Raw genomic sequence first — 21,217 nt, 5'->3', positions numbered from 1 at the left:
TAATCATCCTGGAATCCCGTGCAGATAACCAGGGTGGAACCATCCATCCAAATACAACATTAAAATTAACTGGAAGACAAACACAGTCCTGAAATGCAAACAACTTAATCAAATTACAGCGTGTATTATCAAGGTTACATTTATGCTTTAGCTAGTTTTAAACAAAGGACAGAAATAGAACAGAATACAGTAGGTCTGACACACAAACACACTCTGAAACACTTTGGATTCAACTGAGGCCCTTTTAACTAGATGGACAAGAACGCATAGAGCCACCTATGCAGTTAGCTATTGAGACAATGTCTACATACACCATACTGTATTACATCTGAATTAGGATTCTGTCCCTCCATCAGATGGAGAGAGAGAGGAGTGTAATAGAAGAGTGTATTTAATCCCTCTCATCTTTCTATCAGAGGAGATTGTGGCATCTGTCTACTGTATCTCCACCTCTCTTTCTCCATCTCCATCTCTCTTTCTCCATTTCTCTTTCTCCACCTCTCTTTATCCATCTCTACTGTATCTCCACCTCTCTTTCTCCATCTCTACTGTATCTCCACCTATCTTTCTCCATCTCTCTTTCTCCACCTCTCTTCTCCATCTCTACTGTATCTCCACCTCTCTTTCTCCACCTCTCTTTATCCATCTCTCTTTCTCCACCTCTCTTCTCCATCTCTACTGTATCTCCACCTCTCTTTCTCCACCTCTCTTTATCCATCTCTACTGTATCTCCACCTCTCTTTCTCCATCTCTACTGTATCTCCACCTCTCTTTCTCCATCTCTACTGTATCTCCACCTCTCTTTCTCCATCTCTCTTTCTCCACCTCTCTTCTCCATCTCTACTGTATCTCCACCTCTCTTCTCCACCTCTCTTTCTCCACCTCTCTTCTCCATCTCTACTGTATCTCCACCTCTCTTTCTCCATCTCTACTGTATCTCCACCTATCTTTCTCCATCTCTCTTTCTCCACCTCTCTTCTCCATCTCTACTGTATCTCCACCTCTCTTTCTCCATCTCTCTTTATCCATCTCTACTGTATCTCCACCTCTCTTTCTCCATCTCTACTGTATCTCCACCTCTCTTTCTCCATCTCTACTGTATCTCCACCTCTCTTTCTCCATCTCCATCTCTCTTTCTCCACATCTCTTTCTCCACCTCTCTTCTCCATCTCTACTGTATCTCCACCTCTCTTTCTCCACCTCTCTTTCTCCATCTCTCTTTCTCCACCTCTCTTCTCCATCTCTACTGTATCTCCACCTCTCTTTCTCCATCTCTCTTTCTCCACCTCTACTGTATCTCCACCTCTCTTTCTCCACCTCTCTTTCTCCATCTCTACTGTATCTCCACCTCTCTTTCTCCATCTCTCTTTCTCCACCTCTCTTCTCCATCTCTACTGTATCTCCACCTCTCTTTCTCCACCTCTCTTTCTCCATCTCTACTGTATCTCCACCTATCTTTCTCCACCACTCTTTCTCCACCTCTCTTTTCCATCTCTACTGTATCTCCACCTCTCTTTCTCCATCTCTCTTTCTCCACCTCTCTTCTCCATCTATACTGTATCTCCACCTCTCTTTCTCCATGTATCTTTCTCCACCTCTCTTCTCCATTTCTACTGTATCTCCACATCTCTTTCTCCACCTCTCTTCTCCATCTATACTGTATCTCCACCTCTCTTTCTCCACATCTCTTTCTCCCTCTCTCTTCTCCATCTATACTGTATCTCCACCTCTCTTTCTCCATCTCTCTTTCTCCACCTCTCTTCTCCATCTCTACTCTATCTCCACCTCTCTTTCTCCATGTCTCTTTCTCCACCTCTCTTCTCCACCTCTCTTTCTCCACCTCTCTTCTCCATCTCTACTGTATCTCCACCTCTCTTCTCCATCTCTACTGTATCTCCACCTCTCTTTCTCCACCTCTCTTTCTCCATCTCTCTTCTCCATCTCTACTCTATCTCCATCTCTCTTTCTCCATCTCTCTTTCTCCACCTCTCTTCTCCATCTCTACTCTATCTCCACCTCTCTTTCTCCACCTCTCTTTCTCCACCTCTCTTCTCCACCTCTCTTTCTCCACCTCTCTTCTCCACCTCTCTTTTTCCATCTCTCTTTCTCCACCTATCTTTCTCCACCTCTCTTCTCCATCTCTACTGTATCTCCACCTCTCTTTCTCCATCTCTCTTTCTCCACCTTTCTTTCTCCATCTCTCTTCTCCATCTCTACTGTATCTCCACCTCTCTTTCTCCACCTCTCTTTCTCCACCTTTCTTTCTCCACCTCTCTTCTCCATCTCTACTGTATCTCCAGCTCTCTTTCTCCACCTCTCTTTCTCCACCTTTCTTTCTCCACCTCTCTTCTCCATCTCTACTGTATCTCCACCTATCTTTCTCCATCTCTACTGTATCTCTGCCTATCTTTCTCCATCTCCACCTCTCTTTCTCCATCTCTACTGTATCTCCACCTATCTTTCTTCATCTCTCTTTCTCCACCTCTCTTTATCCATCTCTTCTGCGGGAGTTTAGAGATAATGATAGTAAGGTCAGACTCCATCTCAACAACATGACCTAACTGGCAGCGATACTAGTAATTGTTTCAACATCACTTTGTTATGCAAACACATTATCTGGACCACACACAAATGCACACACACTATCAGGAACTTCAGAAATCAATGACAAGAAGACCTGTGGTTTACGGGAACATCACTTAGATCTGAGTTGTTGCAGTAAAGGGAACAGTAATTTAATGTTAGCTAGTATTTCCTCGTACTGTAAGTGAAGTGGTCACTCAAGTGCCTCTTTCCTTATCATCTCCTCCCAGAGGGAGACCAATCAGACTGTGGGCTGTGTCCCAAATGGCATCCCATTCCCTATATAGTGCACTACTTTTGACCAGAGCCCTATGATGGTGCCATTTGGGACCCACATTAAATGATTAAACCCTGTCAATCAGGCAATCAAATTGATTTATAAAGCAGATGTCATGAAGTGCTGTTACAAGCCATGTAGCCCTGAGGCATAGTCCTAAGGCTCAGGTCCTCTGGGAAGAGAGAAAGAGAGCAAAAGAGAGATGGAACAAGTAGAGGGAGCATACAGTACTTAAGATAAAAAAAGGACACCAGATAACACAGGAGAATTACACCAGACAGACTGACGCTAGCCCCTGGCATATAGACTACTGCAGCGTAGATACTGGACATTGAGATGGGGGGGGGGGGGGGGACACTGAGGCCACATCCGACGATACCCCGGGACAGGGCTAACGAGGCAGGATATATAACCCTACCCACTTTGCCAAAGCACTGCCCACACACTACCAGAGGGATATCAATAGCCCACAAACGTATTACCCCTGAGACAAGGTGGAGTATGGCCCATGAAGATCTCCCTCACCGCAAGAGCCCGAGGGGGCGCAAAATCGGATAGGAAGATCACGTCAGTGTCTCAACCCACTCACGTCGAGTATAGCGATATTCAGTGTGATGCACCTTCCTAGGGACGGCATGGGAGAGCACTAGCAAGAGAGTGACTCATAGGTTCAGAGGCAGAGAATCCCATTGGAGAGAGGGGAGCCAGCCAGGCAGAGACAGCAAGGGTGGTTCGTCACTCCAGTGCCTTGCCATTCACGTTCGAACCCCTGGGCCAGACTTTACTCAATCATAGAACCTACTGAAGAGATGAGTCTTCATTAATTAAAGACTTAAAGGTTGAGACCTAGTCTCCGTCTCTCACATGGATCAGCAGACCTTTCCATAAAATGTAGCTCTATAGGAGAAAGCCCTGCCTCTAGCTGTTTACTTAGAAATTCTAGAAACAATAAGGAGACATCCGTCTTGTGAGCTTACGTGTAGGTATGTACGGCAGAACCAAATTGGAGAGATAGATAGGAGCAAGTCCATGTAATGCTTTATAGGTTATCAGTAAAACATCGAATCAGCCCAAGCCTTAACAGGATGCCAGAGGCTTGTGCTGGAGTAATATGATCAAATGTTTTGGTTCTAGTCAAGATCTTAGCAGCCGTATTTAGCAATAGCTGAAGTTTATTTAGTGCATTATCCGGGTAGCCGGAGAGTAGAGTATTGCAGTAGTCTAATCTTGAAGTGACAAAAGCATGGATTAGCTCTTCGGCATAATTTTTGGACTAAAAGTTTCATATTTTTGCTATAATACGAAGATGAAAAAAAGCTGCTCTCTAAATATTTTCCACATGTTCGTCAAAAGAGAGATCAGGGTACAGAGTAAAACCAAGATCCTTCACAGTTTTATTTGAGATGACTGTACAACCATCAATATGAACTGTCAGATGAAACAGCAGATCTCTTTGTTTCGTGGGACCTTTAACTAGCATCTCTGTTTTTTCTGTGTTTAAAAGTTTTAAAAAATTCCTTAGGTCTGAAACACAGTCTTCCAGGGTAGGCAATTTTGGGGCTTCACCATGTTTCATCGAAATGTACAGCTGTGTATCTGTTGACATTATGTTTCCGAATAACATCACCAAAAGGTAGCATATATATAGTGAAAACAATAGTGATCCTAAAGCAGATCCTTGCATAGCTGGTCCTCTGTAATAGATCAGCTGGTCCTCTGTTCTGTAATAGATCAGCTGGTCCTCTGTAATAGAGCAGCTGGTCCTCTGTAATAGATCAGCTGGTCCTCTGTAATAGATCAGCTGGTCCTCTGTAATAGAGCAGCTGGTCCTCTGTAATAGATCAGCTGGTCCTCTGTAATAGATCAGCTGGTCCTCTGTAATAGATCAGATGGTCCTCTGTAATAGAGCAGCTGGTCCTCTGTAATAGATCAGCTGGTCCTCTGTAATAGATCAGCTGGTCCTCTGTAATAGATCAGCTGGTCCTCTGTAATAGATCAGCTGGTCCTCTGTAATAGATCAGCTGGTCCTCTGTAATAGATCAGCTGGTCCTCTGTAATAGAGCAGCTGGTCCTCTGTAATAGATCAGCTGGTCCTCTGTAATAGAGCAGCTGGTCCTCTGTAATAGATCAGCTGGTCCTCTGTAATAGATCAGCTGGTCCTCTGTAATAGATCAGCTGGTCCTCTGTAATAGAGCAGCTGGTCCTCTGTAATAGATCAGCTGGTCCTCTGTAATAGAGCAGCTGGTCCTCTGTAATAGAGCAGCTGGTCCTCTGTAATAGAGCAGCTGGTCCTCTGTAATAGATCAGCTGGTCCTCTGTAATAGAGCAGCTGGTCCTCTGTAATAGAGCAGCTGGTCCTCTGTAATAGAGCAGCTGGCCCTCTGTAATAGAGCAGCTGGTCCTCTGTAATAGATCAGCTGGTCCTCTGTAATAGAGCTGCTGGTCCTCTGTAATAGATCAGCTGGTCCTCTGTAATAGAGCAGCTGGTCCTCTGTAATAGATCAGCTGGTCCTCTGTAATAGAGCAGCTGGTCCTCTGTAATAGATCAGCTGGTCCTCTGTAATAGAGCAGCTGGTCCTCTGTAATAGATCAGCTGGTCCTCTGTAATCAACACACAGACACACACACACACGCACGCACGCACACACACACACACACACACACACACACACACACACACACACACACACACACACACACACACAAACAGCTTCTTCTCAAGTAAATCCTAAACTCTATTGTATTGGTTCATAAAGGAGACATTATGGTAGTAAGAGCGTCTGCTAAATGACTTAAATGTAAATGTATTGATATTGATAATACTATGATGTTGTTATGAATTCAGTTTTGTCTAATTCAGTTTTCCTTCTTCAATCGATTTCTGGATTGAACACAACTTTTGTCTCTTGCCCACCATCATCCCTATCTGACTATGACCCATATTTATCTCTTCCCCGCCCTCTCCTCAGGTTCCTCCCATCCTATTGGACAAGCAGTTCTCTGACTTCACTCCTGACATCACACCCATCATCCTAGCAGCTCACACCAACAACTATGAGATCATCAAACTGCTGGTGCAGAAGGGGGTGTCTGTGCCCCAGCCACATGAGGTGGGTCTGAATCAGGATATATGCTACACAATGGTTTAGTACTATGGTAAATTATAAAATACTACATGCTACAGTATGATATAGTATGTAATGTAGAACAGTACAATAGTCACAGCAGGCTAAACTACACTATACCGTATGATACAATAGTAGAGTGCAGTATGATAGTTACAGTACTGCCCTCCGTTCCCTAACTCTCCACTACCGGTGTGTGTTCCAGGTGCGCTGTAACTGCATGGAGTGTGTGTCCAGCTCTGATGTGGATAGTCTTCGTCACTCCCGCTCACGTCTCAACATCTACAAGGCCCTGGCCAGCCCATCACTCATAGCCCTCTCCAGTGAAGACCCTTTCCTCACAGCCTTCCAGCTCTCCTGGGAACTGCAGGAACTCAGCAAGGTAGAGGTTTCAACAGATATTTGCTAAGTTTATTTAATTTAATTTAATTGAGCTGGAGGATGAGTTTGAGTCAAAGAAGAGTGAGGAGTTGTCTCAGCAGTGTACTTTATAAGCAGTTTATGGACTATTAATGTACATACTTCATTATTATTTGGAACATAAGGCTTCCACAATAGAGTGCCACAGACGCCCATCTTCTGCCTTTTAGGAGATGGACGGTGTTCCATGATGGACGGTGTTCCATTTATTTGTGCTCGACTTTTAACTAACATTTCCTGACTGTTTCAGGTGGAGAATGAGTTTATGTCGGAGTATGAAGAGTTATCTCAGCAGTGTAAACAGTTTGCCAAGGACCTGTTGGACCAAACCAGAAGTTCCAGAGAACTAGAGCTGATCCTGAACTACAGAGATGACATCAACCCTCTACTGGATGAGAACACCAACGATCTGGCCAGACTCAAACTGGCTATCAAATACACACAGAAAGAGGTAAGACACAACCAATGTGTTTATTGTCATTTTTCTGCTTGTTGACACTTGGCCAGGTGACTCTCCCTCCCAATGTACAGCTGAGGGTTTTGCATGTTATATTGCAGTGGATAAAGCATGAAGCTAACTGCTGTTATCTTTAAAATAGGATTGAGAAGTAGTAGCTGGCCGGATTTGGGTGGAGACTTCCTATGGGAGTTGGAATTATGTGATAATCACCAGGCTGTTTCTGAAAATGGCATCCTTCCTTAGTAAAACAACACATTACTGGAGCTCCACAACATTACCAAAAGTATGTGGACACCTGCTCGTCGAACATCTCATTCCAAAATCATGGGCATTCATATAGAGTTGGTTCCCTGTTTGCTGCTATAACAGCCTCTACTCTTTTGGGAAAGCTTTCCACTAATGTTTGAACATTGCTGCAGGGACTTGCGTCCATTCAGCCACAAGAGCTTTAGTGAGGATGGGCGCTAATTTTGGGCGATTAGACATGGCTCGCAGTCTGCATTCCAATTCATCCCAAAGGTATTCGATGGGGTTGAGGTCAGGGCTCTGTGCAGGCCAGTCAAGTTCTTCCACACCAATCTCGACAAACCATTTCTGTATGGACCTCACTTTGTGCACGGGGGCATTGTCATGCTAAAACAGTAAAGGTCCTTCCCCAAACTGTTGGCAGTAAGTTGGAAGCACAGAATTGTCTAGAATGTCATTGTATGCTGTAGCGTTAAGATTTCCCTTCACTGGAACTAAGGGGCCTAGCCGAAGCATGGAAAATTAGCCCCATACCATTATTCCTCCTCCATCAAACTTTACAGTTGTACTCTGCATTTGGGTAGGTAGCGTTCTCCTGGCATTCGCCAAGCCCAGATTGGTCCGCGGACTCCCAGATAGTGAAGCGGGATTCATCACACCAGAGAACACAATTCCACTGCTCCAGAGTCCAATGGCGGCGAGCTTTACACCACTCCAGCTGACGCTTGGGATTGTGCATGGTGATCTTAGGCTTGTGTGCGGCTGCTCTGCCATGGAAACCCATTTCATGAAGCTCCTGACGAACAGTTCCTGTTCTGATGTTGTTTCCAGATGCAGTTTCGAACTCGGTAGTGTCTGTTGGAACTGAGGACAGACAATTTTTAAAAAGCTACGTTCTTCAGCACTCGGCGGTCCTGTTCTGTGAGTTTGTGTGGCCTACCACTTTGTGGATGAGCCATTGTTGCTTCACAATAAGTTTCCACTTCACAATAAGAGCACTTACAGTTGACCGGGGCAGCGCTAGCAAGGCAATAATTTGATGAACTGACTTGTTGGAAAGGTGGCATCCTATGAAGGTGCCACTTTGAAAGTCACTGAGCTCTTCAGTAAAGGCATTCTACTGCCAATGTTTGTCTATGGAGTTTGCATTCAATGGAAACATAAATACCTTATTTACATAAGTATTCAGACCTTTTGCTATGAGACTCGAAATTGAGCTCGGGTGCATACTGTTTCCATTGATGATCCTCAAGATGTTTCGACAACTTGATTGGAGTCCACATGTTGTAAATTCAATGGATTGGATATGATTTGGATACACCTTTCTCCCACAGTTATATAAGTTCCCATGTCAGAGCAAAAACCAAGCCATGAGGTCGAAGGAATTATCCGTAGAGCTCCGAGCAGGATTGTATCGAGGCATAGATCTGGGGAAGATTACCAAAGAAATTCTGCAGCATTGAAGGTCCCCAAGAACACAGTGGCCTCCCTCATGGAAGAAGTTTGGAACCACCAAGACTCTTCCTAGAGCTGGCCGCCCAGCCAAACTGAGCATTTGGGGGAGAAGGGTCTTGGTCAGGGAGGTGACCAAGAACCCGATGGTCACTCTGACAGAGCTCCAGAGTTCCCCTGTGGAGATGGGAGAACCTTCCCGAAGGACAATCATCTCTGCTGCACTCCACCAATCAGGCCTTTATGGTAGAGTGGCCAGACGGAAGCCACTCCTCAGTAAAAGGCACCTGATAGCATGCGTGTAGTTTGCAGGAGGCACTTAAAGACTCTCAGACCACGAGAATCAAGATTCTCTGGTCAGGTGAAACCAAGATTGAACTCTTTGGCCTGAATGCCAAGCGTCACGTCTGGAGGAAATGTCTGGCATCATCCCGACAGTGAAGTATGGTGGTGGCAGCATCATGCTGTGGGGATGTTTTTCAGCGGCAGGGACTGGGAGACTAGTCAGGATCGAGGCAAAGTACAAAGAGATCCTTGATGTAAACCTGCTCAAGAGTTCAGACCGAGGTAAAGGTTCACCTTCCAATAGGACAAAGTCACTAAGCACACAGCCAAGACAACGCAGGAGTGCCCGGACTTGAACCGAATCTCAGGAGAGACCTGAAAATAGCTGTGCAGCAACACTCCCCATCCAACCTGACAGAGCTTGAGAGGATCTGAAGAGAGGAATGGGAGAAACTCCCCAAACAGGTGTGCCAAGCTTGTAGCGTCATACCCAAGAAGACTCGAGACAGTAATCACTGTCAAAGGTGCTTCAACAAAGTAAATTATCTGAATACTTAAGTAAATGTGATATTTCAGTGTTTTATTTTTTATACATTTCAAAAAATCTGTTTTTGCATTGTCATTATGGGTTATTGTGCGTAGATTGATGTGTGGAAAAAAGCGATTTAATACATTTTCGAATAAGGCTGTAACGTAACAAAATGTGGAAAAAGTCAAGGGGTCTGAACAGTTTCCGAATGCACTATATAGTGTATGTCTCAGTCTGCTGTCCAGTCCCTTGATGGGAACATAATGAAACATAATGATACAGCAATAATGATGCTACAAATACGATAATGCTCTGACTGAATGTTTCCTTGGAATACTGACTCACAATACATCTAAATGACACGGAAAGCAACATGTTACAGAGGAAAACAACAACCTTGGCTACATTGCATATGGCACCCTTATCAGGGCTGGTATGCCGTCAGTAGTTTGTGGGAATATTGTCTCATGTTAAGTGTACACCACTGTATTGTGAATGTTTGGTTTATGGTTGGTTGCTGCTAGACTTACTGTAGATGAGCATGTACAGTACAGTTATGAAATGTTGCCCCCTCCTGAGTAGAATAGGATGCTGCATCTGTTTTCATGAACAGAGTGAAGAGGACCGAGAACTGCAGAAGAAAACACAAATTCATTGCTTAATACTTTAAACCCTTTCCATGAGACGGACATATACAGTATGACACTACTGAAAATACACAACATGCTATATCGCTTTAAGGTTATGGATAGAACAGAGATAAGACTCCATGGAGAGACATTTCTAACGAACTCCATGTTCCTGTTTGAAAGAGTGCCTGTCTGTCAAATCTGTTCCTCGTTAAACATCATTATGTTTTTGTCTCTGTGAGATTTGATAGAACCATCTGCTGAACATTTGCGCTGCTCTGTGTGACGTAAAGTTCATCTCAGTCTAATGGAATTACGAACAATTACAACCAAATGGATCCCCATCACTTAGAGCAGGGCATTGTGGGGGATGAGGTCATTAGTGAGGTCATCAGTCAGAGAGCGACTGAGACAGAGAGTGTTTTAGACAGTGCCTGAGACGGATAGAGTGTTCCTTATCAAACCTTGTAAGCAGAGGCAGATCTGAGAGAACTGTAAGGCTCTGGTGACACACCCACCACAGTTCCTGGAACTGTGCTGACAAGGACAATATGAAGAGAAAGTATCCGACACAGCGCAGTACAGTGTGTGAAGAGGATATTAGAGAGGAACAGAGATGCCAGGGAGGGACACTTGGGACCAGGCCAAGAACAGCTGGTAACACTCATCAGAATGATCAGACACATTAAGGTCATTAAGAGCTGGAGGTGCTGCTGGACTAAACCAGACTAAACAGTCATTGATCACGTCCCAAATAGCACATAGGGTGTAATTTGGGATGCACACATAATGTAATCTGGGACGTCAATTGACCTCCTCCATTAGCTGAGTATGTTTACTGCTGTCAGTATGCTGTATGCTGTACCCAACTGCCAAGACTTGCTTAAGATGTGCCTGTTTTCGTGTCAGTTGTTTGTCAATGTGGAGTGGAAAGCAAGTGAGAAAGAATATTAAACATTGTGAAGTTACATTAGACACACAGGTCTCCAATAACAGCTAATCAGTAATGTATCATAAAGACTGACCCTCCCTCCCTCCCTCCCTCCCTCCCTCCCTCCCTCCCTCCCTCCCTCCCTCCCTTCCCCTTCATACCCCCTCTCTCGCTCCTCTTTCTCCTCCCTCTCTCTCTCCTTTCCTCCCCACCCCTATTCCCTCCCTCAATCTCCCTCCTCCAGTTTGTAGCCCAGCCTAACTGTCAGCAGCTGCTTGCGTCCCGTTGGTACGATGAGTTCCCTGGGTGGAGGCGTCGTCACTGGGCAGGGAAGTTCCTAACCTGTGTCTTCATCGGCCTCCTCTTCCCCCTCTTCTCCCTCTGCTACCTGGTCTCTCCTAAGAGCCGCTATGGACACTTCATCAGGCAAGTATCCTAGACATTAGAGAGGCAGGCCAGCAACTGGAGGGTTGCCAGTTTGAATCCCTGGTCTGATGGGAAAAATCTGTCAGGAAGCTGAAGTTGAATTTATGTTAGACCTAATGGACAATAATGTAATCTTCTTCTACATCATTAGGAAGCCCTTCATCAAGTTTATCTGCCACACAACGTCATATCTCACCTTCCTGTTCCTACTGCTGCTGGCCTCCCAGCACATCGTCTCTACAGACCCCAACAGACAGGGGCCGACTCCTACTGTGGTGGAATGGATGATACTGCCCTGGGTACTGGGTAAGAGTGTGTGTGTGTGTGTGTGTGTGAGTGCAGAGGTGCACAACATGATTGGTCAAGAAAGGATAGACCCGGACACATGCTGCTCCCCCCAAAGTGATACATAACACGATGTCAACTCCACAGAAGGTCAGCTGATGATAGAGCGTCATTCGAGACATACCACGTAGACTGCTATTGGTGTTAATGATACTAGTTGATGACAATTCTGACAGGAAATGGTAGAAACCAAGCTTGTGTTTCAGCCAAATACCCTATCTACCTTTTACAGCTGGTTTTCATGCATTGTACGCACACTGTATTGTAAGACAACCCAGCCCATGTGTTTCCTATTTAACTTATGTTCAGTGCAACTGCATGGCAGGATGCATGGGCTTGCAACCAGTCTACCTGTTCATACCTGTCTACCTGTCCTGTATCACCGCTTGATATGGCAAATGCGCCACCCTCAATTGCAAAGCGCTACAGAGGGTGGTGTGGTCAGCCCAGTACATCACTGAGGCCAAGATCCAGGACCTCTATTAGGCGGTGTCAGAGGAAGGCCCGAATAATTCCCAAAGACTGCAGCCACCCTGGCTATAGTTCACTCTGCTACCGTCCGTCAAATGGTACCGGAACGTCGACTCTTGGACTAACAGGCTCCGAGACAGCTTCTAACCCAAGCCAAAAGAGTGCTAATTAGTTCATTAATGGTTACCCGGAGTACTTACACGGACCCTATCTTGCACTGACTCTATGCACACTCACACACAAACTAGAACAACGCTCACACACAAACTAGAACAACGCTCACACACAAACTAGAACAACGCTCACACACAAACTAGAACAACGCTCACACACAAACTAGAACAACGCTCACACACAAACTAGAACAACGCTCACACACAAACTAGAACAACTCTCACAGACAAACTAGAACAACGCTCACACACAAACTAGAACAACGCTCACACACAAACTAGAACAACGCTCACAACGCTCACACACAAACTAGAACAACGCTCACACACAAACTAATACAACGCTCACACACAAACTAGAACAACGCTCACACACAAACTAGAACAACGCTCACACACAAACTAGAACAACGCTCACACACAAACTAGAACAACGCTCACACACAAACTAGAACAACGCTCACACACAAACTAGAACAACGCTCACACACAAACTAGAACAACACAGACAAACAAAACGCCACTAGAACAACGCTCACACACAAACTAGTAAACGCTCACACACAAACTAGTAAACGCTCACACACAAACTAGAACAACGCTCACACACAAACTAGAACAACGCTCACACACAAACTACAACGCTCACACACAAACTAGAACAACGCTCACACACAAACTAGAACAACGCTCACACACAAACTAGAACAACGCTCACACACAAACTAGAACAACGCTCACACACAAACTAGAACAACGCTCACACACAAACTAGAACAACGCTCACACACACTCAGACATTATAGATTAGTTCTGCCCAGCATCAGACAAACATCAGACAAACATGACAACCTTAACCCTAACTCTCGGACTATATCCCAAATAGCACCATATTCCCTGTTTAGATCACTACTTTAGACCAGGCCTCGATAGGCCCTCGTCAAAAGTAGTGCACTATGTAGGGAATAGGGTGAGTTACATAGGGCTCTGGTCAAAAGTAATGCACTTTGCAATGAATAGGATGCCATTTGGGACATAATTAACCCTGCTGGTCTGTTCTCCGTCCTGTAGGCTTCATCTGGACAGAGATTAAACAGATGTGGGATGGAGGGTTCCAGGACTACATCCATGACTGGTGGAACCTCATGGACTTTGTTATGAACTCTTTGTACCTGGCTACCATTTCTCTGAAGATTGTTGCCTATGTCAAGGTACTGTATGATGGTTGTTGTGTACTAGATAATATGAAATACGCTTGAATAAATTGTCAACGAATTCTTGAAAATACAACCACCTTACACTCAGGCTTCATTTAGTAGGAGTAGGTGCGCCTCACGCTCGTCAAAAGTTGTCCGGTGGAGAAGGCCTATTGGACTTACTATGTAATGCCACCTCGCTGTCTCACCCCCTTCTCCCACAGTAGAGTTTGACCTCTCCCCTCTCTGTCTCTCCCTCTCTTCCACAGTAGACTCTGATCTTTCCCCTCTGTCTCTCCCTTTCTCCCACAGTAGAGTCTGACCTATCCCCTCTCTGTCTCTCCCTTTCTCCCACAGTAGAGTTTGACCTCTCCCCTCTCTATCTCTCCCTCTCTTCCACAGTGTTGTTTGACCTCTCCCCTCTCTGTCTCTCCCTCTCTCCCACAGTACAGTGGCTTCAGGGCCAGGAACGAATGGCAGATGTGGCATCCTACCTTGGTAGCAGAGGCTGTGTTTGCCATCGCTAACATCTTCAGCTCCCTCCGCCTCATCTCTCTGTTTACAGCTAACTCCCACCTGGGACCTCTACAGGTCAGGATTATCATACTAGATTCACATGATTTGTCATTTAATACTATGTTTCTGTCATTATGTCCAGGAGCAGTATGTATTAAGCAGCTTAGAGTAGGACTGCTGATTTAGGATCAGTTTTTCCTTTTAATTCACAATGAATAATATTATATGGTCGGGGGGGACCTGATCCTAGATCAGTATTCCTACTCTGAGAAGATTAATACATACAGTATGGCCCCTGATCTGTAAAGCACTGAGCTGCAATTTATTGTATGAAAGGTTCTCGTTTATGATGATGATTATGATGATGAATATGACAATAATCCTCATTATTCCAGATCTCTCTGGGCAGGATGCTGCTGGACATCCTTAAGTTCCTGTTTATCTACTGCTTGGTGCTCCTGGCCTTCGCTAACGGACTCAACCAGCTCTACTTCTACTACGAAACAGACGAGGGACTGAAGGGATGCAAGGGCATCCGCTGCGAAACACAGAACAACGCTTTTTCAACGTTAGTAAAGACCTGATAATGTGTTCCTCTGTAACATGTTTAACTTTTGGGAGGGTTAACAAATTCTGTTAACTTTCCCAAAATGCCCGGAATCAGGAGGCAATTAGCAGGAAAACCAGGAATTTCAGGAATTTGGGGAAAGTTACTGGAATGTTGCAACCTTACATTTGATTTGATTTAGATGGATATGTATGTTTTGCCAATTGGCTGGATTAGGAATGGAATGGCAGCCATTTATGATATCTTGACTATTCTTGTAGATTCTGCTTTCCTTATACATTTAGAAATATAACCCCCCCTCTCTTGCATCCCTCTCTCTCTCTCTCTCTCTCTCTCTCTCTCTCTCTCTCATCTCTCTCCCTCTCATCTCTATCTCTCTCTCTCTCTCTCTCTCTCTCGCTCTCTCATCTCTCTCTCTTTCTCCTCTAGGTTGTTTGAGACACTCCAGTCTTTGTTCTGGTCTGTCTTTGGGTTGATCAGTTTGTATGTGACCAACGTGGAGGCAGACCACCAGTTCACAGAGTTTGTAGGGGCCACCATGTTCGGAACCTATAATGTCATATCTCTGGTGGTTCTACTCAACATGCTGATCGCCATGATGAACAACTCATACCAACACATCGCTGTGAGTGTAACCCTATCCTTAACTCTAACACTAACCCTAGCCATGATAGACAACTGCTACCAACACATCGTTGTGAGTCTTGTGCTATCACTGGAAAGCAAAATCATTCATTCATTCACTTGTTTGTGAGCCCAACAACCTGTCTGCGGTCATTTTATATCACACAGTTTTGTTTATATCACTTGTTCAGATGCTTAGCATGTGTTGTTTCTGTTCAGGATCATGCAGACATTGAGTGGAAGTTTGCAAGAACCAAGTTGTGGATGAGTTACTTTGAAGAGGGAGGGACTCTACCTTCTCCATTCAACATCATCCCGAGCCCCAAGTCAATCTGGTACTTAATCTGCTGGATCAGGAAACACATCTTCAAGATCACCAGGCCCAAGAAAACAGAAACATTTGGAACTATAGGGGTGAGGATGTGGTCTCTAGTCTACATCAACAATAATTGTACTGAACAGTAGGGTTGTAAAATGTCAGTAATTTTCCCCAAATTCCCTGGTTGGATTTCCTGTATTTCTTGTTTATTCCACTCTGATTCTGGGAATCCTCCAACTGGGATTTCTGGAAGACCTGGCAATTCTGGAACTCCACTGAATAGTTCACAGTTGAATCTTCTACTTCTTCTCTTCTACTCTAGCCTCAGAAGGTTGTTCTCAACAAATTATCATGAATGAAATGACCTGTTCTTCCCAGAATGGTTAGACGTGTGTCATGAGACATAACTGTTCTGATAGCATCAGCAGTTAGAAGTTAAAGGGATAGAGGGATCATTCGGGAACTAAAGGGATAGTTTGGGATTTGGGCAATGAACAATTTTTATGTCTCTGCATCCAGTATGAAGGGAGTTACTGGTACTTTCGCAAGCCAATGCTAACTCGTATATGCGCTAGTTTAGCGAAAAAGAATAGTGCAAAGACTGGAAGTCTTCACTTAATGCTACCTTCCTTCATACTGGATCCAGAGACATTAAAATGGTATCCATGAGTTCATCTGACTCTGGAGAAGAAGATAAAGGGCTTCATTGCCCAACTCCCAAACTATCCCTTTAACAGAGAACGGGCAGGTGATGACAGAGCTAGCTGGCCAACTCTCCACCAAGAAGGAAATCACATGAACTGATTAGTCATGCTGCCTGGTGTGCTTTTGGAGTAAGTTAATGTTCCTCTTTTGTAGAGACGGGCTGCTATAAATGTAAGAATAAACCACCAGTATCAGGTATTTATATTTATATTTAAATTGATTATTTCTTATTCATTATGTGTCAGTTTTCAATGTTTTTTATTCTGCTGATGCACATATTTTGAACTCGATTTTTCCCAAATGGCACCCTATTCTCTATATAATGCACTACTTTTGACCAGAGTCCCGGTGAAAAAGTAGAGCTCTATGCCCCTGGTCAAAAGTAGAGCTCTATGGCTCGATCAAAAAGTAGAGCTCTATGGCCCAGTCAAAAGTAGAGCTCTATGGCCCCGGTCAAAAGTAGGGCTCTATGGCCACGGTCAAAAGTAGAGCTCTATGGCCCCGGTCAAAAGTAGAGCTCTATGGCCCAGTCAAAAGTAGAGCTCTATGACCCAGTCAAAAGTAGGGCTCTATGGCCACGGACAAAAGTAGAGCTCTATGGCCCAGTCAAAAGTAGAGCACTATGGCCCCGGTCAAAAGTAGGGCTCTATGGCCACGGACAAAAGTAGAGCTCTATGGCCCCTGGTCAAAAGTAGAGCTCTATGGCTCGATCAAAAAGTAGAGCTCTATGGCCCCGGTGAAAAAGTAGAGCTTTATGGCTCGATTAAAAGTAGAGCTCTATTGCCCAGTCAAAAGTAGAGCTCTATGGCCCCGGTCAAAAGTAGGGCTCTATGGCCACGGTCAAAAGTAGAGCTCTATGGCCCCGGTCAAAAGTAGAGCTCTATGACCCAGTCAAAAGTAGAGCTCTATGACCCAGTCAAAAGTAGAGCTCTATGGCTCGATCAAAAAGTAGAGCTCTATGGCCCCAGTCAAAAGTAGAGCTCTATGGCCACGGTCAAAAGTAGAGCTCTATGGCTCGATCAAAAGGTAGAGCTCTATGACCCAGTCAAAAGTAGAGCTCTATGGCCCAGTCAAAAGTAGAGCTCTATGGCCCAGTCAAAAGTAGAGCTCTATGGCCCAGTCAAAAGTAGAGCTCTATGGCCCCGGTCAAAAGTAGAGCTCTATGACCCAGTCAAAAGTAGAGCTCTATGGCCACGGACAAAAGTAGAGCTCTATGGCCCCTGGTCAAAAGTAGAGCTCTATGGCTCGATCAAAAAGTAGAGCTCTATGGCCACGGTCAAAAGTAGAGCTCTATGGCTCGATCAAAAAGTAGAGCTCTATGGCTCGATCAAAAAGTAGAGCTCTATGGCCCAGTCAAAAGTAGAGCTCTATGGCCCCGGTGAAAAAGTAGAGCTCTATGGCTCGATTAAAAGTAGAGCTCTATTGCCCAGTCAAAAGTAGAGCTCTATGGCCCCGGTCAAAAGTAGGGCTCTATGGCCACGGTCAAAAGTAGAGCTCTATGGCCCAGTCAAAAGTAGAGCTCTATGACCCAGTCAAAAGTAGAGCTCTATGGCCACGGTCAAAAGTAGAGCTCTATGGCCCCTGGTCAAAAGTAGAGCTCTATGGCTCGATCAAAAAGTAGAGCTCTATGGCCCCAGTCAAAAGTAGAGCTATATGACCACGGTCAAAAGTAGAGCTCTATGGCTCGATCAAAAAGTAGAGCTCTATGACCCAGTCATAAAGTAGAGCTCTATGGCCCAGTCAAAAGTAGAGCTCTATGGCCCAGTCAAAAGTAGAGCTCTATGGCCCCTGGTCAAAAGTAGAGCTCTATGGCCCCTGGTCAAAAGTAGAGCTCTATGGCCCAGTCAAAAAGTAGAGCTCTATGGCCCAGTCAAAAGTAGAGCTCTATGGCCACGGTCAAAAGTAGAGCTCTATGGCTCGATCAAAAAGTAGAGCTCTATGACCCAGTCAAAAGTAGAGCTCTATGACCCAGTCAAAAGTAGAGCTCTATGGCCCAGTCAAAAGTAGAGCTCTATGGCCCAGTCAAAAGTAGAGCTCTATGGCCCAGTCAAAAGTAGAGCTCTATGGCCCAGTCAAAGTAGAGCTCTATGGCCACGGTCAAAAGTAGAGCTCTATGGCCCCGGTCAAAAGTAGAGCTCTAAGGCCCAGTCAAAAGTAGAGCTCTATGGCCCCGGTCAAAAGTAGAGCTCTATGGCCACGGTCAAAAGTAGAGCACTACAGCATATAGCAAATAGGATGCCATTTGGGGCACATTCCTGTACCTGTCCACTCTAAGGATTATGTTTTCCATTTTATCTACAGAAGTTGTTAGTAACCCAGGAGTGGATGTGTTTGGTATGATTCTACCAACCTGTGGACTGTGTTGTTTTCAGGAGGTTTTGAGGAACCTGGTGAAGAGATATGTAGCAGCCATGATCAGAGATGCCAAGACAGAGGAAGGTCTGACTGAGGAAAACTTTAAGGTAAGGTTTGGTTTCCTCTGACATTCCACATTTCTTTAAAAACAATCTGAATTCAGCACCAGACAGGGACTACAAACTAAAAATAAGCATTGTTTCTGTCTCCGGCAATGAATGATAATTGACCTGCACTGTCCACTGTAAATGTCATAAATAGATAAACAGTTGTATGTGTGCATGTTTCTTTCCCCAGGAGCTGAAGCAGGACATCTCCAGCTTTAGGTATGAGGTCCTGGGGATGATGAAGGGGAAGGTGGGGCCTGGGGGTGGGGGCGTGGCTATAGCAGGAAGTAAACCCAGTGAAGTGGCAGGGGCCTCCAGTCTGGTCTACCCTGACCACTCCTTCAAGTACTCCCCCAAGTTCCCCCCGGCCACGCTTAAGACCAACATGTTTCACGTCACCACATCCATGCTCCAGCAGAGGGCAGCCCCCTCCTCCACATCCTCGTCCACATCCCCTTCCACCTCTCAGGGCTTGAACCGACTGGTCAACGGCTCTGTGGTACCCTCTTGGACCTCCACTGACACCTCCTCCATCCCCACCTCCTCCACTTCCATCTCCTCTCCCTCCTCCACTCCCTCCATCAAAGACGGACTGGCCAGGAAAGACATCTGTGACTTTGGGCTCTACTCTGTGTCTGAGGAGATGGGGGAGGCTGACCTGGAGGAGCTGGACTGTGATGGAGAGAAGGAGGAGCAGGGTGGAGCGAGGGAGAGGACGTGTACAGAGAAGGAAGACAACGAAGAGAGGGGAGAGTGAAGAGAGAAGGGTTCATGTTAGAACACACTGTTGAGGATGAGACTGCTATGTAGAAGGACTATAGAGTGAATACTGTTCAAAAGACCACAAGCGATTTGAATGTATCATTATGATACGTCTTCATGGAGACCTGTGTAGTAACTTGTCTTGCGACTCCAGAACCAATTCAGCTCTCAGACTAATATATTCTGGTCTAGAACGTATAAGCCGGAGACCTGGAGACTAGAAGTCTGTTTCTTGGTTTGTGTACCAAATAGCACTCTATTCTCTATATAGTGTACTACATTTTACCAGGGGACATAGGGCTCTGGAACCAGGGGACATAGGGCTCTGGAACCAGGGAACATAGGGCTCTGGAACCAGGGGACATAGGGCTCTGGAACCAGGGGACATAGGGCTCTGGAACCAGGGGACATAGGGCTCTAGAACCAGGCGACATAGGGTTCTGGAACCAGGGGACTTAGGGCTCTGGAACCAGGGGACATAGGGTTCTAGAACCAGGGGACATAGGGTTCTGGAACCAGGGGACATAGGGTGTCATATGGAACAAGCATATAAGACGTCATTCTCCGACCAGGATTTCTGGAAAACCTGGGAATTTGGGGAAAGTTACCTGAGTTTTGTAACCCTAGACGTGATAAATCTATCAGTATTTTATTAACAAGCCCTGTCTCTGCTGCTTCCTCCAGTCAGCCCCCTGCTATTTCACAACGATCCCTTGTCATAATGCATAACGGAAAACACTAATGATTCTTACAGGTAGATCTGTACAATGTCACACCTTAGCGAATTATTCAAAACTAGTTTGAACCCTATTTTCTATATAGTGCACTACTTTTGACCAAGTCAAATGTATTTATTGTGTTGGAGGTTTCATGATGCTTGTATCTAAACGAAAGTAGATAATTGTATGATTGTTCTATACATCATTTGAGGTTAAGTGTATCCTTGTAGCTGTGTGGGCTAATAATCCAAATGTTTGCCTTGGGGTAATTTGAGCCAATTTACCACAGGGTATGTTGAGCCAATGACCACGGGGTATGTTGAGCCAATTACCACGGGTATGTTGAGCCAATGACCATGGGGTATGTTGAGCCAATGACCATGGGGTAATTGAGCCAATGACCATGGGGTATGTTGAGCCAATGACCATGGGGTATGTTGAGCCAATGACCATGGGGTATGTTGAGCCAATGACCATGGGGTATGTTGAATGACCACGCCACCACGGGTATGACCATGGGGTATGTTGAGCCAATGACCATGTTGAGCCAATGACCACGGGGTATGTTGAGCCAATGACCATGGGGTATGTTGAGCCAATGACCACCAATGACCATGGGGTATGTTGAGCCAATGACCACGGGGTATGTTGAGCCAATGACCACGGGGTATGTTGAGCCAATGACCACGGGGTATGTTGAGCCAATGACCACGGGGTATGTTGAGCCAATGACCACGGGGTATGTTGAGCCAATGACCACGGGTATGTTGAGCCAATGACCATGGGGTATGTTGAGCCAATGACCACGGGGTATGTTGAGCCAATGACCATGGGGTATGTTGAGCCAATGACCACGGGGTATGTTGAGCCAAATGGCAAGTTGAGCAAATGTAAATGTTTTCTTCCCATGCGTAATCCAAGGCATTATCGCTGGGATAGGAGGTAACAACAGGGACTGTCCTATTTTAAAAGTGTTTCAAAAAGTACAGTGTTT

The 21,217-nt window shown here is 45.3% G+C and overlaps 1 protein-coding gene across 1 annotated transcript in view; it reads left to right on the top strand.

Annotated features, from left to right (window-relative positions):
- The window catches only part of LOC115141272 (short transient receptor potential channel 4-like), a 32,503-nt gene extending 11,797 nt beyond the window's left edge, over positions 1–20,706 (top strand). Inside the window, exons 3-15 of the mRNA XM_029680021.2 lie at positions 5,830–5,970; positions 6,191–6,367; positions 6,656–6,856; positions 11,182–11,367; positions 11,519–11,669; positions 13,424–13,563; positions 13,996–14,139; positions 14,460–14,632; positions 15,062–15,257; positions 15,476–15,670; positions 16,434–16,475; positions 18,653–18,742; positions 18,933–20,706. Coding sequence (XP_029535881.1) covers positions 5,830–5,970; positions 6,191–6,367; positions 6,656–6,856; positions 11,182–11,367; positions 11,519–11,669; positions 13,424–13,563; positions 13,996–14,139; positions 14,460–14,632; positions 15,062–15,257; positions 15,476–15,670; positions 16,434–16,475; positions 18,653–18,742; positions 18,933–19,499 — 2,403 coding nt within the window. The 3' untranslated portion in view covers positions 19,500–20,706. The remainder of the gene's footprint in view (positions 1–5,829; positions 5,971–6,190; positions 6,368–6,655; positions 6,857–11,181; positions 11,368–11,518; positions 11,670–13,423; positions 13,564–13,995; positions 14,140–14,459; positions 14,633–15,061; positions 15,258–15,475; positions 15,671–16,433; positions 16,476–18,652; positions 18,743–18,932) is intronic.
- The last annotated feature ends 511 nt before the right edge of the window (positions 20,707–21,217 follow it).

The sequence above is a fragment of the Oncorhynchus nerka genome, linkage group LG14 (assembly GCF_034236695.1).
Source record: "Oncorhynchus nerka isolate Pitt River linkage group LG14, Oner_Uvic_2.0, whole genome shotgun sequence".
Classification (NCBI taxonomy): Eukaryota; Metazoa; Chordata; class Actinopteri; order Salmoniformes; family Salmonidae; genus Oncorhynchus; species Oncorhynchus nerka.
This window is presented reverse-complemented; position numbering and strand designations above follow the sequence as displayed.